This window comes from Chroicocephalus ridibundus, chromosome 1 (assembly GCF_963924245.1).
Source record: "Chroicocephalus ridibundus chromosome 1, bChrRid1.1, whole genome shotgun sequence".
NCBI lineage: Eukaryota > Metazoa > Chordata > Aves > Charadriiformes > Laridae > Chroicocephalus > Chroicocephalus ridibundus.
In genome coordinates, this window is record NC_086284.1 from 31942846 (window position 1) to 31962916 (window position 20071).

General features: G+C 41.3%; 2 protein-coding genes across 3 annotated transcripts in view; one reads left to right on the plus strand and one right to left on the minus strand.

Annotated features, from left to right (window-relative positions):
* Positions 1 to 6235, plus strand: part of NEK5 (NIMA related kinase 5) — a 28549-nt gene extending 22314 nt beyond the window's left edge. The window contains exons 18-23 of the mRNA XM_063333622.1: positions 361 to 429; positions 1216 to 1348; positions 1617 to 1748; positions 2808 to 2945; positions 4248 to 4362; positions 4778 to 6235. Of these exons, the coding sequence (XP_063189692.1) occupies positions 361 to 429; positions 1216 to 1348; positions 1617 to 1748; positions 2808 to 2945; positions 4248 to 4362; positions 4778 to 5030 (840 nt within the window). The 3' untranslated portion in view covers positions 5031 to 6235. The remainder of the gene's footprint in view (positions 1 to 360; positions 430 to 1215; positions 1349 to 1616; positions 1749 to 2807; positions 2946 to 4247; positions 4363 to 4777) is intronic.
* A 206-nt stretch (positions 6236 to 6441) lies between these two features.
* On the minus strand, positions 6442 to 12004 carry ALG11 (ALG11 alpha-1,2-mannosyltransferase). Of its 2 annotated transcripts, none has more exons than XM_063333636.1 (4): positions 11919 to 12004; positions 10633 to 10866; positions 8984 to 9915; positions 6442 to 6821 (listed from the first exon to the last, which is right to left on the minus strand). In XM_063333636.1, the coding sequence occupies exons 1-4, from the start codon at positions 11954 to 11956 to the stop codon at positions 6550 to 6552; spliced, it is 1476 nt and encodes a 491-aa protein (XP_063189706.1). In that variant the 5' UTR covers positions 11957 to 12004; the 3' UTR covers positions 6442 to 6549. The 2 variants fall into 2 exon arrangements, with proteins under 2 accessions (XP_063189706.1, XP_063189713.1); XM_063333643.1 differs by having other exon boundaries at positions 10633 to 10827; positions 11919 to 11988.
* Positions 12005 to 20071: the final 8067 nt, after the last annotated feature.

The following is a 20071-nucleotide window of genomic DNA, read 5'->3' on the forward strand; positions in this document are numbered from 1 at the left end:
TGAAATATTGCACAGAAGCAGTACAGTGTTCAAATTTTAACACTGTTTGAGAACCAGCTGTAAGAACCAATTCTGTGTATTGCAAGGATTTGAATTAAATGACTATCAAAGACACCTTTACTTAAAATCAAAGTGGATGCAATCATTTGAAAATATCCATAAACTATATTTAGAGAAGTCTGCTTTTTTCCAATATCTTCAACTTTGATCTTGTTAAATAGAAGAATAATATTGTTAAATAAAAGTTATTTTCAATAGGAGAGTAATTTTCAAGTTTTTAGTTCCATACAAACTGTGTACATTTAATTAAATGTTTTTATTTAATAAAATAAATTAATGAAGTGTGTGAATTTCCTTTAGGGAGGAGTAAAGTTTGAAATTAATTTAGATGTATGTGTTCCTGAGGAAGACAGTATTCGAGAAGCAGAGGTATGTTGTAGTTACAGTCAAAGCATTTTCATTAGTAATCTGAAACCATGACAGTAGCTCCATGGTCTAAGGTTTGTTTCCATTACCATCATCTTCTACCTTTGTTATAATGAAGCTTCCTATTGAGGATTTGTTGGTGTATTGCATATATCTGACCTTCTTCAAGAGGATAATTGCTTAGAAGAAAATTGGATGATATCTGGGTCAATCTTTCACATGGTAGAAGATGAAGGAGTGCAGATATTTAAATTGGGCTTGAGGAGAAGAACTCATCTCAAAATTGAGTTACTCTGCAAATGACAAATTTGATCTGTAAATTGTTTTAGTACATTTCTGTTTCTTTTCACTAGTATTGTATCACAAAGCAACAATAATACTGTGATGAACCAGCTGTGATTTAGAAAAAGTTCAAGTGAAACTACAGACAACATGATGTGATTTCATTTATTGAAATGACATTTGTGGCTGATCGACACGTAATAGCTACCTATTAAGATTTTTATTAGTATATTAGAATTTTAAAAATATTTGTAACAGCAACATCAAAAATATAATTTCTTTCTAGTGTATATATTCTTAATTTACAAAGCACTATTTTGTCCTTCTGTTGTTTCACATCTCTGCAGAGCCCCCTGCAGCCCTCTGGTACACAAATCACAATGTGACTTTTGAGTTCTGCTGCTTCACTTTTTGTTATGCAATTTTCCTGTGCATACATGAGAATGGCTGTCAAACACAGTAAAATGAGAAGTGATTAGTTATCGTCGCATTGTTTTCTCTTTCCAGAGTAACCTATTGTTTTCGCAGGTACTAGATAAACTCAATGAGACTTTAACTTTTGTGGATGGTGAGAATCTTAAGGAGAAATTGGTGGAAGTTTATGAAGATCATACGGACAGAGTTTTGGAAGAAGAAGCAGGTATTTCTTGGGGAAATACAATGCTGAGTATTAATCCTGAAAATTACATAGCAATTAGGTAAATTCAGTTAGTCCAGGCTATAGCAAGTTTATCTGATGAGCTCTCTCTTTATATCACATAATATTATAATCCCACTGAAATCTACTTAAAAAAATGAAATAACTTTGCCTCCTTTTTTCACAGAATCACAAAATGATAGGGGTTGGAAGGGACCTCTGGAGATCATCTAGTGCAGCCCCTTTTTCTTCCCCTTTTTCTTCCCCTTAGAGTCCAATGACATAGGTGATAAGAAAGAAAACAGAAAACATTGGCAAGGTGGAGCCCCTCAGACACTACTGAATTTTTTAGCTGATGCTGATGTCACATCTGTATGTCCTACCATGGCTGAAAATGAACTTGGTAAGAAAGTTTTGTCCTTCAGTGAAAATAGTGCCTAAAATTCAGCCAGACCACTTACAGACCTTTGCCAAAACAATTCCATACCAGAACGTCCACATGATCTGGCAGGCTTTTAATTGCAGGACTTCATAATAACTGAGGTTATTGTAGGTGTTAAATGATAGAATTCAGTCATCATTTTCTCCTTCATCTAATATTGCAATCATGTTGTGTTGCTCACACATATTAAGAGGGCTGCATTATATGAATCACTCTGTGGCCTGGGTAACAACAGCTAAAAATACCAGTCTACACAACTTATCAACACCACTTTCTCAGGCTTCGAGTGGATGACACACGAGAACTAGGGCAGTCGGTTGCCAACACCGTCCCAGAGTGTGGTGGAGTTCTGGTTTCCCACTCCTCACGCATGTATTTCTACACAGTCACAAGAAGTGCAACCTCACACAGGTGTGGCTGTGGAGATGCTCCTTTTCAGAAGAGGCCAGTCGCTGCGGTTCGTACAGTACCAGTGTGTACATTCCCAGGCAGCCAACTATCTCCAGTGGTTGGTTGCTGCACACAAGGAGCTCTTCCAGCATTCCAGCATTCCCAACACCCCAGATACACAGAAGTAACTGAAGAGTTTGCATGGTCAGGGAAGACAAAGCAGAATATGACACTTTTTCATTCTGCTTTAGATGAAAGAGCATAGGGTGCAAAAAACCAGGAACTTCTTTGAAGCTTTTGCAGCCCCAGGAAGCCAACAAGTCTGAGAGTAAGGACTGCTCAGTGAAGCTGCACCTGTCTATTCCAGGCTTAATAAGCAGTTACTTGAGTATTAAAACCGGTGTTAGAAATTTTTAGTGACAAGTAGTCCAAACTATTTTTTCTCTACAGTATCAATCAGGTCAAATACTTTTTAAAAATTCAGGAGTATTCCACAAAGGGGGGAAAAAAGGGTTCCAGCATTACCCAAAAGAAGAAATTGATGTCAAGACTAGAAAGTCTGAATCTGACAAAAGACAGTGGCAAGCTACGGTCATGCTTTAGTGACCTGAGAACCTTGCTGTTCTTCAGCTGACCATGCTATTCTGCCTGAAGACATCCCGGAAAACAGGAAGCGGTGGAAACAAACACCACCAGGGACACTCCTGAACATCTTAGCAAAAGCAGAGCTGTCTAGTGATTCCTTAATCTGTCTTGAAGAAGAAATAGGTAGGTTTGTTGAAGAAAAACTTCTGCAAGTTTTTCTTTATTATTTCTTCTGCCATCGTCAGAGGGTCTGTGGTGAGAGCCAACCTTTTGAAGCAGTTGGCAAACTAGAAAAACACGGGCAGCCTGTCCCCGCAGCCACTGCTCTGTCCTGTGGCAGTGGAAGGCCTCTTTCAGGACAGTGACGTTTTCATTAGCTGGGAAAAGGGCAAGCCCTACTTAACTGGCTATTATTTTCATATGCGATTCTTTCATTTGTTTGGGTAGACAGAGGTAACCTACTACTGCCAGCAAGTTGGCAGGTACCACAAACCTGGATCTAACCCCTGCAGCTGCTGAGATTGAAGAACCCTGTAAAAAGCATTTATAGAAATTCATGTGTTTCTGTAGAACAACTGTAAATGGTAGTACACGATAGCTTAAACTACAGTTACAACACGGTCTGTGCTGATACAGCTGAAATCGATTCAGACTCATACAGCAGTGCACTTTCCTAAAGCAAGACACTGTTTTGTAAATGACATTTACTTTGTATCAAAGCTGTTAGCTAAAAAGCCGGAGTATTTTCCACAGAAAGATGCTCTAAATGTAACCAGACGTTGTGAGATTTTTTTTCACAATTGCCTATTTACTGAATGTGTAATTGGATGGCAGGACTTCTAAGCTAGCTAAATTGTACATGCCAAGTTTCAACAATTGTAATGGATCGTGAGACCTATCTTTCATTTGCAGCTGTGCAGTCAGCGCTCTCCTGCTAATTATACCTCACATACATGTTTTCTCACAGTGTAACAAGCTCTTTTAAAACTGCCCCATCCTGAAGGCTAAATCAGCTAAATGTACCAGCTAAATTCCTCTCCAAAGACTAGCTTTATTGCTCACGCATTAAAAAAAAACAAAAACCAAAATGAAATTCAAACCACTTTTCCCTAACGTCAGCAGTTCATAGAACTAAAGGAAGAATAAGTAACACAGGTATTCTAATTGCTGTTGCTTTTAGCTGTTACAATCATTAAAATACGTCACTCTCTCAGTACCCAGTTCTGCCCTGCTACTCAAGCTGACATTGTGGAGCACAGTGTTACCCAAACTGACAGATTTCTGTTGGATCACATGCAGAATTTAGTCTTTTTACTAAAACAACAACTCTTAGCATTGTTCTCCCACCGTCAGGTTAGGGTTGCTCTTCAGTCTTCAAAAGCGAGCATTTTTAGGTAACCATAGCTACATCCAAATAGTAAACTTCACATACACTTCTATAGTTAGCTAATATACAAATAAAGGAACGTTTCTCTTCCTTTCCAGAAGGGAGATTAACTATGTTGCCTCCAAAAGAAAACAAGGAAGATGATTCAGAAACATACACTGCTGTTGCTGTTGATGAAGGCAGACTTGAGCCAAGATCAGATGACGAAGACACGTAAGTCAAGCACATCGGAAGAAACATCCATACGACTGAACAATTCTCATGAAATGGCAGGTTACATTGCCTAAAGCTTTTCTTCTGTTCTTTTAAATTCATAAATGAAGGAAACTTACTTGTTTCACAGAGCTTGCTAATTCAACTTTTAATTCTGTAATTTAATATGTCACATGCCAATGCTGTCATTAAAAATGTTATGCAGAAGTATTAACATGGCTTTGCAGCTCCTGTTCTTTTACCTTCTAAATACAGGTGAACAATTTCACGGAGAAAGAAGAAACAGTTTGCATTATGTTTGTTGCTTGTGCATTCTTTATAAAGTGTTTTCAAAAAATCTCAAAGACCTTGACAGGAGAAAGGCTTGTAACAAATCTATATTTAATTAATATAATTATCTTGTTTTACTTTACAGAAATTTTGAAGATTCTGAAGACGAACTCAGACATGAGCTGGAGGCATCTCTGGAAAAAGTGGTAACTTCTCCAGCAGAGAGAACCCTGGAGTCTCCCACCCTTTCAATAAATAAAGGTCAAACAGATGAAGAAAAGATGAGTTTACCTCACAAACTACTTGCAAAATCTGGTGATGATTTAGAAAATAACCATGGGTCATTTAGTGTTGACCCACATAATGAAAAAGGCAAGCAGGAGGCAAGAGCTACCTAGAACACCAGCACAGTTACTCTTTCAAAACTTTAATTTGCTTGAAGTTTCAGCCACATCAGTAACAAAATTTAAGGATAGCTGACATTAAATGCCAAGTAAATCAACAGTGCTAAACGCTCAATTAAAATTAATAGAAGCCTGTTACTATTTTGTTTAAAAGGAAAAAAATCAGGCTAGTTTTCAGACATGTTGAAAAATCCTCATCCAGACGGAAATGCACATTCGTCTTTATTATTCTGAACTAGCTGGGACTTCTGTGACAACACTTGCTTCAGCAAATTTCCAATTACGTACTCCCATTAACCATTTTTGTATCACGTAAGAAAGTCTCTTAGTGTATTGTATTGCCCTAGCTCAATCAACTCCTTGTTCTAAGAAGCTCTTCCAGCTTTTCCTAATCAGTATGTACTGCCAATACTGCTTTATAATCCGTAGTTTCATTTACACAGTACTGACCCTACGTAGTATCACCAACTGCTCAGCAGTTTTATATAGTAATGTAAAAGGGTTTATTAGCACCGTGAGAGTTGTGTGTTCCCCAATTCCTAATAAAATATGGAACAGTTAGTTCTTCATGTACAAAATTTCACATAGTCCAGGTGAAGCTTAGAGGGAAAATCATGTTCTAAAGTCTGATTTCAGTAGCTTTTTGTACTTTTAGTTTGCTAAAATATAAAATACTGCTTTGATGGCTCAAAAAAAGGACTATATGTTTTTCCATTTTTCATACAAAAACAGATGTCCAATTTTTGAACATTTTGTTCACAATGTTCTGTTTTACAATAAGCAGTAGTTTAGGGCTTTAATGTTCATGTTTGTGTAGCATTTAATTCTGCCCTCTAATCTAGACCCTTCTGTTCCCTAGGAACAGAAAAACTTTCAGTAGAATAGAGTTGGAAAAATACCACTAAGTTGTCATACTGTGAAAGGGCACAAGGAAATAGCTAATACAAGGATCATAGACAAGTGCAATTATTACACTTATTAAAAAGCAAGCTAGCAAAACCACAATATGATTAACCTAAAGGAATCACTGTAGGTAATGAAATCTCGAGAACCACAATTAAAATCCCTCATAATAGAATTTTGCCACAGACTGGGGGACAGCAAATTGAAAATGTGCTACAGATGCTGGAAAAAAATTCCTCTGGATACAAAAGCTATCAATCAAACAAAAATGTTGACTTTAAAAAGTGTGACTGTGAGTGAAGAGTCATGAAATGGGTGGAGACTAAAAGTATTCAATAAATAAAAGAACTTCTAGATGCAGTTCTTTTACCAAAGAAAGATGATGGTTCTGTGAATCCAGAGGGTTTTGCAGCGCACTGTCATGTAGTCAACACAGAAAATTTTTAGGAACATTTCTTTCCCAGTAAAAAAATCTCGTACACAAACTACAGGTACTCTGACAGAAAGAAAAAAAAATCTCTTTATTTAATGGGACCAAGGGATCATATATTAGATATATTTACAGGTGACACACAGTCAAATATAAAAACTTAATTTTATTCATATACATTTATTTAAATAATGGCTCCACAGATAAGAGGAATGTCTCTTCAAAATGCTGGTCAGAAAACCTGTGCACAGAGCGACGAGCGTTTTCTCTGATCTCTAACCTTTTGTCAGGAGACAAAGAGAGGATATAAGCCATCGTCTCAGCATAACTGTCCTCGTTTTCTGCTAGGAAGCCTGTAATATGTCCTTCATATGGTACCACAATATCTAATTTGGGGCCTCCAGAATTATGAGCCAGGATAACTGTGCCAGCTGCCATACATTCAACTACTCCTGTAAAAGATATAAAACATGGATATGCACATCAGCGACTTTGGCATTCGATAAGGCACTGGAAAGTTAAAACTGCAGTAAAGTTCACCCAGAATTGTAAGTTACTAGAGACTGGTCTTCTAGATAAGTTTGAAAAATACAGAGTAAATGGTCTCATAAGAAAAACAAATTTAATTTTTTCGGTTCTTCAGTTTCTCCTAGACACATAAAATTGAAATTAGAAATCAGATATAATTGGTTAAGTTGTGGTTCTTGTAACATATTTGATTCACATGAGATAGATTATATTGCCAGTATTTTCAGCAAAAAAAAAAAGGCTAGATACTGAAACAAATGTAAAGATAAACATGGAAGGTAGCACTGTGACAGAGCACTGCATAGTTCTGTTCTTCTCTGTGACAGAACACTGCAACACTGGTTTTATGGTATGGTGGCAGCTGCAAATAATAATTAAAAATTAGAGCTGAACATAACTATTCATTTTCTCATTCACACTGAAGAATTTTAACACTTAGAAAGATGCTGACAGAAAAGCTGACTATACACATTTCAATCAGATGATATTCAGAAGTTCAGTACTTTGCAGATCAACAAATCTTTATAGCTTTTGACAACTCAGCAAGACAGACATGTAAAAGTTGTTATCGCTACATATGTGTTTTTCATGGAAGAAGTTTTGATGAAATGAGAATATGATAGTGAGATTTCCACAGACAAAAGCAGTGGGATAGGAATAGCATATAATGTATCCATCAGCTTCAATTCTCCTCCATGGTTCCAGAACAGACATCAGAAATCACTTTTAGTTCCTGATTCTTCTCAGTTCTGATTTGACTTTTAAAAAGTTCCCTAGCTCAAAAATTGCCAACTATAAATAATGCTCCACTGTTTTGGAACGTGTTTTTTACAGGTAAAAAAACACTGGAGATGAAGGTGAAATCATGCTGAAATTCAAAATCCCAGTATGATTGTATGTTGGTTTTGGTTTTTTTTTTGTTTGTTTGTTTGGGTTTTTTTGTTTTTTTGTTTTTTTTTTAATTTACTTAAACAAACTGTTTTGGCAGGAGGAATAATATGAGAAACTTATTTCCATTTTGTGGCAGTTGCTTCTGGGAGACACTTTGAGTAAATTTTTTTTGTACGAAGTTCCTATAGACTATAACTAATACTCCTGATACTTACTTGACTTGTATTCTAATAAAGTCTGATGACATTAATTGCAATTTAGTCATATTATAGCCAAGCACAGCATCCCTCTGTCTGGCTGCTAACTTACCCTGGTGTAGATTTATGGTAGATGACCAATCTCACATTCCCTTTCAAGATCAGGACTCAGCTAATGCCAATAAACCGAGGCCAATACCTTCGTTCTGTATGACAGCACGTTGCAAACCAAGCCCCAGCTCCTCTTCAGCATTCTGCTCTGTGCTATGGCAACTGATTTAAGGACTTGACTTAATTGCCTTAGCACAGGTGCCTAGTGTAGTGAAATGAACAAGGGTACCTGGTGGCATCTACATGGGGCTTACAAATAAAGAGACAGGATCTGTGGGAGACTCACCTCTGAAACAGCAGCTAGAGCCCCACGGCATATACTAGACATTTCAAATGGCCGCTGAGGCAAGTGAAACACAATCCAGATCTCTACACACAGATGTCTACACAGGAACTGTGTCTAAGCTCCCCCTGCAGTCAGTGGAGCCAACAGGGCACAATCTAAGGTGCTTAAAGAGAAGTACCTGCTGCCTTTCAATGCACCGTTGGGTACGGAAGGCACCTGTGTAAGGCTGGCAAACCTAACACAGGAACTCAGGGTGATGCATGAGCTTACAGAGTGATAGCTGGAGGTCAGGCAGGGCATCTTGGGCAGCACAGATGGGACTAGCTAGCTCTTTAGGTGACGTGGGGATGCCCGTAATTAACAGTCTACAGTGCTTCAGTTTGCACTACAGTAGCACCTAGTGGTTAGTCATCTGAATTGGTTCTGTAGGCTCTACCTCAGCTAGATCACCTCTGAGGAGAACAGGAGTTTGACACCTGCTTGGCATACAGACCTCTGTGCTTAGACACCTACACTGAGGAGTCTTAATCACAAACTGAAGCCCTCCCCAACCATGTCCCCATCTGGGACAAATGGCTGAACTCTGAGGAAAGATACTGACCGATCCCGAAGTGCTCATTCCACATCGTATGCAGGCCAATGGTGGCCTCAGCCAGGTGTCTCTTCAGCTCCTCAAAGGGAACGTTTATTCTGAACATCACGTTGCTACTAACTGCCAGCTCTTCACAAAGACGTTTAAGATTATTTACACGCTCTTCATCTTGCTGGTTACGACAGCCGCCAATTAAGATAAGCTTCAATGATGGCTGCTGCCCCAGTCTCTTCTCTTTCAGCAATTTAGCAAAGGCTCTGATTTGCAAAGGATGATCTTTTTCAGGCCTGAACTGGCTGACAGAAACAATGCAGTGTTCAGCGGTGCTCTTTTCCTCTTCCAGTGGAATATCCAGGAAGGTCTGAACATCACACGGTGGATACACAACGCTAGTGCAAGCCCCAGCTCTCCAGAGGGAAAGGATGTGATTTAGCGTCCAAGAAGAATTAACCATAATCACGTCACTGCAGGAACCAACCAATCCATACATGAAAGCAAAGAAGTAGTAGTAGACAAGTTTAAATTTGCTGAACAGAGGGTTGTTTGTAATGAAGGCTGCATTGTTAAACCTGGTGTCCTGATTCCTAACGACAGAAAGCATATCAGTGCTGATAGTGGGATAATGGACGTAGCATCCAATGCGACAACCTCCTAAATATTTAAAGAGGGGAAGCGTGAAGGCATAACCCATGGAGTCAATATAAATATCGGGAACACACTTTAGAAGAGCTTCCCAGCCGAGAAACACTGATCCTAAACTTTGTCCCAGCAAAGTGAAGTGAGGGTAAAGAGAAGCTTCCACAAGGTAGCGTTTTTCTAAAAACACGAACTTCACAGGATGAGTTAATTTAATATTGAATCTTCTGAAAGCGCCTTCCACTATTTCTTCTCCAGTGGCATCTCTATCACCAGTGTAAACAACACACGTTACATTTCTGTACCTGCAAGAGTAAAGAAAAAGAATTTCATACATTCTTCTCTTCAAATTTTGTAACATGAAACTAAAATATTATCCATTCAAAATGACTCAAAAAGCATGTGAAAACAAATATCTGGCCTAGCTCTGAAATGATTTTGACTAAATTACACTTTTCCTTATACTTCCACAGTTTTTTCTGATCTGCAGAAAAACACATGGCTGAAGACTTGGGGAATTATTTTTTTTTGAGTAAAGCATAAAAGGAGCTCAGTATTATTCTAAAGACTTAAGAACGCCTTGCCCTGCATTAGATGTCTGTCTAGCGCATAGCATGAGGAAAATGCAGAAGATTGTGCAAGCCAGTGGATGTGCCAATGTTAAATCCATTTTAGACATTAACTCGTTTTGCCTCTTGCACCAAGAGGAAAGTATCAAGATTATCAGTTATCTTCTGATGAGTTATGCCCATAACAAAGTTCCATACCAGCACTGGAAAACTCATGAGAGAGGAGGGGTTCTCCCAAGGACAGAAAGAAGTGAAAGACGCCACAGCGGGGAAGTTAAATCTGGGTAAAGGGATGAAGTGGAATGGTGCAACCAGGTGAAACTCAGATGTAAAAAAAATGTAGGCCCGGTAAATTAACGACACCTATTTAAATATGTAAAATGCAAAAATGTACATAAATAATATCATCAGTAGCTAAGAATGAAATACGGTATTTGATAAACATACACTTACTTTTTCTGGAGCGTTCTTATGGCACACCACAAGACTCTCTCTCCTCCACCACCTGCATTGCAATATGGGTGAAAAAAGGCAACCAGCAACGGCCGCTTCCCATCTTTTCCTGCTGAGGTCAACTTTTTTTTCCTTTGTTGTAGCCAGAGCCGTATTCCCCACAGTAGTACCACCAGGCAGACACACAAAATTCCACTTAGAAATAATGCAGGGATTAACAATGAGCACAGCAATCTGAAACAAGCCGGAGATTTTAAAAAATAAAATTGCTTTAAAGAACTACTACATATGAAATTGAGAGAGAAGGGCTTTTAGGTAGAGATACAGGGAGTTCAACAATTTCTTGAGTTCTTCTCCGAAATTATCAATGCGTACCATTTCACCAATTACTGGGGAAAAAAATACTATTCTACACTTGTTTAGCTGAAGATTTTTTTGTCTACTGTTACCTCTCAATCATTTAGTATTGTTTATTCATGCCATATATCTATACCTATCTCCATGTGCTATACACACTATAACAGTTGCACGTCCTTCACGATCTGGCAAAACACAACTAGCAAAGTAAGAGTTTTCTTCAGTCCAAGCTCCTGTTTGGCCTGCCTTAGCGTGAACTGCTTTGGTGTACTGTTACTCAGGGCCAGGCTGCAGTGCAAGTGACCCAGAACCTGCGTTTTCCATTCCCTGGAGATTTGAAGAGCTGTGTCACTTGTCCAGAAAACCTTTGAGCAGTTTCTCTGTTTAGAAAACCATTTTTTCAGGTCTCTGAAGCGCTCTCAGACAGGGGCATTCCCTTTACTCACCCCCACCTCCCTGCATGGCTCTCCTAACCCAGCAACGGGAGGTTTCTCACAGAAGCCTCTTCTCAGTCTACAGATCTTCACAGGCGCCACAGTCTGGATTCTAACGCTACGCTACATGTTGTGATAAACATCATTTACTCGACACTAAAGGGGCTGCCCATACCGAGTCACGCGTCACGACTGACACGTAAGATAAGAAAACACTTTCATTTTCGGGACGAAGAAGCGGAAAAAGCGCATCGACCCATCCGAGACCGGCGGCAGAGCGAGAAGGAGCCGGGCAGGGACCCGCCCCACCTGGCCCTGCCCGGCGGCCTCCTCTCCTCAGGGTCTGCTGCGTGACGGCCAGGCAGGCCCGGGGCGAGATGGGGGAGCGCGGGCGCGATTTGGCAGGGGGCCATGGAGGCGCAGGGGCTCCTTCTCCCCTCCCTCTCCGCCGCCAGGACCCCCCTCCGCCACACGGCCCCAGCCCTCCCCGGGTACCTGATGAGCCCACACAGACACAACCCTCCCGCCACCATCTTGGACAGCGCCACCAGCCTCTTCCGCCGGAAAGGGATGGCTTGGGGCTGGGCGTGGGCGGGGCCAGCCGGGCATTGCCTCCCTCTCATTGGTTGTCTGCGGGAGATAGACGGCGGGGAGGGCAAAGCGGCGCGGCGCTGCCGAGTGGGCGGGAGCAGGGCGGGGGGCGTGGCTGCGCCTGAGCGGGGCGGGGGGGGCCGTTGCGCGCGCTGGCAGCGCCCCCTGAGGGGCGGGAGCGGCGCCGTCATCGCTGTGGCCGTTGCGTCCTCCTCTTCCCCCTCCTTCTCTTCCTCCTCTTCCTCCTCTTCCTCTTCTTCCTCTTCTTCATCCTCCGCGGGTCTCCTCAGGGGCCATCGCCTCCCGCCCGCCCCTCCGGGCAGAGCCCGGGGGACAGCACCGGGCGGTGTGGGGTGCGAGGAGGAGGCAGAGGCCTTCCCGTGGGACAGGGGGGTTGGTCTCCCACATCCACCACACGCAGATTTTGTCCCTGTAAATACTGGCCCCTCTCTTTGGCCAGAAGAGGATGGTATTCGATGTCCCGTCTTCCAGCCCTGCATAAATCTCCTGCTTGTAAGTGAATCCCTCTTGATAGAGAGGTACCTGGTCTGCTCTCTGTGAACGTGTGCAAGTTAACTCTGTCAGGCTGAGGACAGCATGTCCAGAATACCCTGTGCCTGGTGCCCGCTCTGAAAGAATCCCTGTGAATACGCTCACAGGGCAGTTTCCACTGGAGAATGTCCAGGCTGTCTCTGGCTAATATACTTTCTCTCCTATTTTGTCTTGATTCAGGACTATATGCACAGACTGGAGGATTAGTGTCGAGATAAGACTGAACAGTGCTGTTTTTTAAAATGCTACTAACGATGTGTTCAGTAAACAGCAAGGCTTTGTATTTCTAAAATGGCTTCCCTTGGAACAATATAGGAAACTAATCCTGCTGTCCTGGATGCTGGGAAGTGTTGAGTAAAAATACCAGACTGTAGGTGAGGCGGTGTTTAGGCAGAGCAGACCACAACATTTCTGATCTTCTGTCACATCACTAGGTGCTTTTCTTCCCCACCATATTCTCCATTAAAAAAACCCAACAACTTTATGTGGCAAATTTGATCCAGATAACTCAGCCTTCAGTCTCTTGCGGAGTTTAGGGTGTCCAAAATTTGAGGGCATTTCAAGCCCTGTTTCTTTGAACAGGACCTTTCCAGAACCTGTGATCTTTCAGCCTCTTTGAGGTCTATGTGATCTCTTTCATGTCATAGCTGCCTGTGCATTTTGAGGTCCAGAAGCTGTTAGGGATGCTTATTAAGGTCATCCTATGTCTTCTTCATCAGAAGAGTTCTGGCTGGAAAATGCTGGATCATTAGTTTCTTTGGCCATTGATGTAGCCCGAAGCAGAGAAACAATGTCACTTCTGTAGTGGGAGTGAGAAGAGTTCAGCTTGAGTAATGATTATTTGATTCTGACCTGCCTGGATTGAGTTTTCCATTTATAGAGAGTCACCATGTGGGCATGGAAATGTGTCAGGCCCTCAAAGTTGGAGTTTTATTGATTATTTTACTGATGGTTTTATTTAAGTATCTTCACTGTCTTAAATACCATTGACTAGGTTTTATCAGGTCATCTCTGCCTTAATGTGAGCAGGTAAATTGGAACAGCTCTGTTGGGCGGTCCAGCCAACATGACCTCACATTTGATATCTGAACTAACAGCTCTCGTAAGTAGAGTGCCACAGGCATTAGTTTCTCTCCTTTAATCTTTTTCCCCTTCCCCAACAGACCAGTTGCCTGAGAAGCATGTGAGATGCTTGCAGAAGAGGCCTTTGCTGGATTCACATTTCTCAGCTCAAGACACCTCTCTTGTAATGTCAACATTTAAAGATAATTGCCTGGGTTCAGAGAAGAGGCACAGTTCTTCTAGGGAACAAGAAATCCAGTCTATTTTCGATGATGAAATTTTTGTCTCCCCACTGATTTGAAAAGGAGCTTATGGACGCTCCCTTGGAAGGTATGAGTCTTAGATTGAGTGTCTTTATGAAGCTGAAGGATCACAGGTTAGTCAGGGCTTAATTAAGATGAGACTTAGGTAATGCTGAAGAGTTCCAGGAAGTAAGAAGAATAATTAATGAGGGAGACACCTACATACTTGGCTTTTGAGTTGCCTGCACCATAAATGGCAGATGCAGTGTTTTGGGTTTATATTCAGTGCTCTGTTCAGTAAATCATGTAGCAAAAGTACTCAGAAAAGCCTTTGGCTTCACGTGGCTAAAAGAGTACAACTTGTTCTTTCCAGCTCATTGCAAGGTTAGTTGTACTGAAATCAGGATTTAACCCATGAAGCTTCCAGCACAAGTCCTACACTGTCTTCAGGGTTTCAGTCCTAAGTGTCAGCAGTATGTTTTAGCTTGAGGCCAGCAAAATATCATGCTTTTCCCAAAACCACCTAATCAATTTCTTGGAAGTTCCCCATATCTCCTAGTAACGAACGCTTATGTCTGTGCATTTGGCAGCTGGGAAAAAAACAACTGATTTGCACGGTCACGATGGAAACAGCTGCCTCGTGGCAGCATGTTGTATTTGCAGTGCATAAACTTCCCGGCAGGGTGAGCCTCAGACTTGATTCAACTCGTACAGCCAGATGTACTCTGCGTGCACAGTATATCCAGTGTGAGACATAGGTCTGGCACTTCCCAAAAATACTGAAATTTTTGCATGAATTCAGATTGACTGTCCAATGTCAGTGTTAGACAGCATATACAGTCACATAATTTTCCTGATGACAGCAAATCAGGGAAGTTGTTTTTGAGAGAACAATTCATAGATACTATTCTTATCTTGCTTTCTCTCCCACGGCAAACAATGGATAGACCAGAGGAACTGTTTTGGTAGGAGCCCTCTCTGATTTATATTCCTTTTTTTTTTTTTTTAAGCTTTTTTTAAGCCCTTTCCTTACCATGTGCACTTCTTTCTTGAGTGGAGTAAGCCAGGAAACATGATGTCCTTGCAGGCTGCATATGACCTATAAGTTGTAGCTCAGGCACATTGTAATAAAGCATCTGCATAAACAAATAGATATTCTAGATCTGGATAACTTTTTCAGATCCTTACCAATGCTAAATGGGAGAAAATAAGAGTTCTTCACAAGACAACCAGATTAGATAGAAAAGGATTTGAAGAAAAGGATCTGCTTGTAGTCTCTGCCTGGTCTAGATGTGTCTTACTACATGAGTTGCTACAGACACAAAGTGTCACACAAGTTCAAATGATAACCTCTGCTGGTCCTGGCACAAATTCTTTAGACCTGACTTTGCAGTCATAAGATGACTTGGTTTGATGGCACCTGTTTCTTCTGCAGTTCTTACTATGTGTTTTGTAGTCATGTCAGATGGTCGTCTTTTCATGGAAGGCTATTTTTATTTTGGAACTAGTGTTCACTTGCTTGTTATAGGTAGAAATCTGCATGATGGTGGGAGTATCAAATAGTTTTCTCTGTTCTAATAATTTATAGTTTGTAGAATCACAGAGTGGTTGTGAATTGGCTGGGACCTCTGGAAGTCTATGGTTCTAAGTCATCTTGTCCAGCCCCTTTGCCCAAGGTGGGCCACCTACAGCCAGTTGCCCAGGACCATGTTAATTCAGCTTTTGAGTATCTCCAAAGATGGAGACTCCACAACCTCGTTGGGCAACCTGTGCCAGTGCTCGGTCACCCCCACAGTGAAAAAGTGTTTCCTGATGTTCAGACAGAACCTCTTGTGTTTCAGTTTGTGCCCATTCCTCTGGTCCTGTCACTGGGCACCACTGGAAAGATCCTGGCTCTGTCCTCTTTGCCCTTCAGGTATTTGTATACATTAATGAGATGCTCCCTGAGCTTTCTCTAGGCCGAACAGTCTCAGCTTTCTCAGCCTGTCCTCATAGGAACGGTGCTCCAATCTCTTAATCATCTTAGATGTTTTATTTTTTCTGTAGTCCATCTAGTGGTAATTAAAAAAAGCATACTAATATTTTCAAAGTTCTTTTGTTAACTTTTCTTTAATCACAGGCTATTCAGCTTCTGACGTAAGCAATATGACAACTGTGTTGCTGACAGCCTTACAGACTGCAAGGGACACCTTTAATGTGTGAACGGCCAACAGAGACTAATTGAGTTGTCACCACTTAACAACTTCCCCACCTTAATGCATATGTAGCAGATGATATTGTATGCATGTATTTAGGGTATTGGCAATAACTTCAGCGAGAGCAGCGCTGAGCTTTCTGTGGTGTTCCCACTCCAGCAGCGAGAACGCTATTAAAAACCTTGTCTGTAGAAATTCCATGCGGCTGACATGCCAATGAAATTAAACTAGCCTTGTCATGAAGTCAGCTTTGTTTTCACCTTCCCAGAGATGTGCCAAGTTTTTAATCTTTTGCTGCCTCTGTAAGCATTTTTGTCCTGTTTTAATCGCTTTCCTTATTAAGGTCCTTACTCTGAAGGAAAATCCATGCAAACAGGCCTTCTGAAGGGAGTGGTATTCAGAAGAAATAGGAGAATCCACTCACAATGTGTTCTCTGCAAGCCTGCAAGGTGTTTGAGACAGTTTTAAAGTGTATTTTTGTAACTCTCATTCTTGCCAAATACTCCACATACAAGTAACTTGATAAGATAAAACCACTGGCAAGTAATAACCCAAAGAAACTGGATTAATATTGTGTAAGGATGTTCATATGACAGTCATGTGATCTTTTATACTTTCTTTCTTTCAGAAACATGCACTGTGTAGCACAGAGTCTCATTCAGGGCTGCTGTCTTAGCTTCCAAAATGCCTGGGACTGTTTTTAGCAGAAGGAATCTTAGATCATTCATATACACAGTAAGTTTTTCCTTTTTGCACGTGTCTTGTGATAGGCTGTTAAATGTTACAGTATGTTTGTTCTTCTTTGCATAGTAACAGGAGACAGAAATAAAGTTGCACCAGTTGAGTGCTAAATATTTGTGAAGCAAAACACAAGTCTTGGAAATAAATCGTGGCACTGATATATCTAGGGCAAAACACTATGGGGTTGTTTTTGCTGATCTGTTGTAATATTAAAGTTCCTAAATATAAGCAATTCTAGTAAAAAAATTTTTAACTGTCATCTTTACTTTTGAGCTAGATGTTGTAGGGCGTGGGTTCTCCCATCATGTATCGGTAAGCAAAAGCTGCTCCTTTTTTGGGAGAAGCAATGAAGAATTAAGCAGCTTGGGTCTAACACGGAATTTTTGCAAGAGCTCCTATAAACCATGTTTATTTGTATCACCAGGCAATTTAAGCAGGTTGAACCCACAGCTTTTGATTAACAGAAGATTATTTTCACCCAAATTGTCCAAGTTGGTCAAGGACCACGTAGGAAAACAAATCAGTTCCACTGTTGGAGTTTGATCCTGTAGATTGTGCCAGTGTTTTAACCTCCCATGGACTCTTCTGTCAGTTTTAAACAGTCATTAGCAGGAAAAATCAAAATGTCTGCTGTTTTTTAGGACGGGTGAATGAAACATATTCAAGCACAGGCAGAAATGGATCGCAAATGATGTAGCCCTACAGATAATATCACTGAGCTTACAAAATAACACTAGACTCACTTTTTCAGCTGGAAGTTTGGGATTCTTGAGGAGCCAGGGACTATTTTTGAGTGTCTGTAATAGCAGACCCAAATCCTTCTTGCTTTTCTTTCTCCCTTATGCAGATACTAATGTATCTGTGGCCATCTGCACATAATCAGGACATGAAGGGGATCATGAAGGACCACCTCTTTCACAGTGATACCTTAACATCTGTTTAAATCAACTATGAAACTGCTCAGGAAGCTACAAAACTTCACAGTGTGAAATTTTTACTGAGTTAGGCACCTCTGTCATCAAACTTTAAAGGCTTCACATATTGAAAAAGAAACACCCTGCACTAACTTATTCAAGGTGCATTTGTGCATGTGTGTTTGTGTGAGCTTCTCTGTGCCTGTTTTAGGAAGCAAGGAAGAGTGCAATTTGGATGAAAATCCAAATTGTTTCACATGAAGCCAGGACGAGGCAGGATTTGCATTCTGTGCTCACGTCTGTCTCCCTGGCACTAAACAAGAAAGAGGCAGGAGCCAGAAACTGGCTGCGGAGCAGGACAGAAGGGAGTTACAATTATTGGAGGAGACTGTTTGGCTAGCCCAGACATGAGAGATGCAGGCACTGTGCCTCGTCACCTCCTCTGACTTATTTCTATTCTGGGGATGCAGAAAGCTTGAAAGGTCGGTGATTTTCCCATGGGGTTGATTCAGTCAAAGATTCTCTTATGGGGAGTGAACTAGGGCTGCTTAAAAGTAGTTCCCTGCTGCACTACCTTTTCTTTCAACAAGCAGAGGTACCAGGAGGGAATGATAAATGAACTGAGCCTGAATTTGCATGGATTAGCATCTCTGCTTCCCAGGAATTGAGGACAGTTAATAAATCTCAGAAGGTTGCTCAGCAACTCTCAGGATGGTTACCTTCTTTTATACCGAGCTGCAGAATGCTTCAGTTTTGACTAAATGTGTCCTTGGAAGAAACATTCTTTGTCTGGATAGCAGACTGAGGTGAACTCTAGAAATGGCAGGATTGCCGAGAGCTGAAAAAAGCCTCCACTTCACTGTTGGAAAGCTTTTTTGTATTTCCCTTTTCTCACAACTGCAGGCTCCCAGGAACTCTTTCTTTAGGAGTCAAATGTCTCCAGTTTCCTCTGCATGTTCATGCAATAAAAACTATTTTTACAGTGGGTTTGAGTCGTGATGAGCCAGTAGGCATGCCGCAGAGAATAACCTGAGAAAACCTGCCTGCATTTGAAAGCAGGATTTTAACTGTGTACTTCAATCCAGGTGTTAAATGTTTCAGATAGAAGTACTGGTAAACAGAAAGAGTATTACTCTGTATTGGCATTTCCCTTAGATGTTTTATGAAGCATCTGTTTTTATGGAAGAAATTGCATAAAATTGGTAGCAAAGTTTCCTGTGTTGATACTTTCATCCCTGACTGTCACTTTAGTTCTGACATTTCCACCTGAATTCTTCCCCACTACTTGTAGGCTGCCGGTGTTACTTGATGTAATAGGGAATTATTATCAGGCATTCCAGCAGAAAAAAAACCAGCAGTAAATATGTTTTCATCTTTATTTTTTATTTCTCCCCTCAGTTTCTATAAGCCTCTGCAGTGAATCAGTATGGTTCTATCCAGGCAATCTCCACGTATTTTAATGGTCACTTAGAAGTATATTTTATCCACTGATAGAAACTAGGACTTCCCTGCCCATGGCTCTTGTCTGAGAGTTGACTGTAAGTTCATGCGGGATATTAGACCTGGACAGGGCAGTGCTGTAATAGTTCCTTGCCCTGAAGAGCAAATAATTAACAGGGTTTTTGTAGAAAAATAAGTTAGCTAAACAGCAGCTCACATACATTACAGTTTGGACTTCTGACAACTTGGAACAGCAAAACCTCTACCCAAGCGCCTGTAATGTCCTCATCAAGGTTTCCCTCTTCACTTCTTGCCTGCTGTGGCAGAGAGAGTCAGCTGGAGAGTTGACAGATCTTCATCCATCTCCAAATTGGGAAGAAAAACCCGCCTAAGGGCAGCGCTTTAGTTAGAGAGGCCCCTGCTGCTGAACGCCTGCACCCTCCTGTCCCTTCAGTCCCATCGTGAGTACGGTGATGCCGAGGTCAGTGGTGTGTGAGCAGAGCCCCGATTTGTTCGCTCATGGGAGGACAGTAGCCTTGTCTTGGCAGCATGTGGCAGAGCCCGAAAGGGCACATAGTGGAGGACAGGTGACAAGGGCCGTTGTGCTGGCCTGGCTGGGCTGTGGCTGAGCCCCTGTGGCCATAGGGTCACCTGAGTCTACCCTCTCTGAAAAGGTGAGATTATAGAGAGGGCCCTAACACCCTCATGCCTCTTTCTACCCAGTAACTGCAACCAGTTCACAGGAAGAGAAAGAAAAAAAGGAGTAAAAGAACCAAACGGATGATGTAGAAAGCAGAAACCCAACTTCCCAGGCAGAGTTTTGCCTGGAACACCAAGAAAGCAGGTAGGACTTTGCTCAGGACTGTATGTTGGAGAAGCCCAGGCCCTGTGGTGAGGAGTGCTGCTATCAA

Bases quoted from the DNA above. Each gene is read 5' to 3' on its own strand.
- ALG11 (XM_063333636.1), bottom strand. From the start codon at position 11,956: ATGGTGGCGGGAGGGTTGTGTCTGTGTGGGCTCATCAG. The intron at 9,916-10,632 runs GTAAGTGTATGT...TTACTCTTGCAG, and splicing joins ATAAGAACGCTCCAGAAAAA to GTACAGAAATGTAACGTGTG. The intron at 6,822-8,983 runs GTCAGTATCTTT...TATCTTTTACAG, and splicing joins GAATGAGCACTTCGGGATCG to GAGTAGTTGAATGTATGGCA.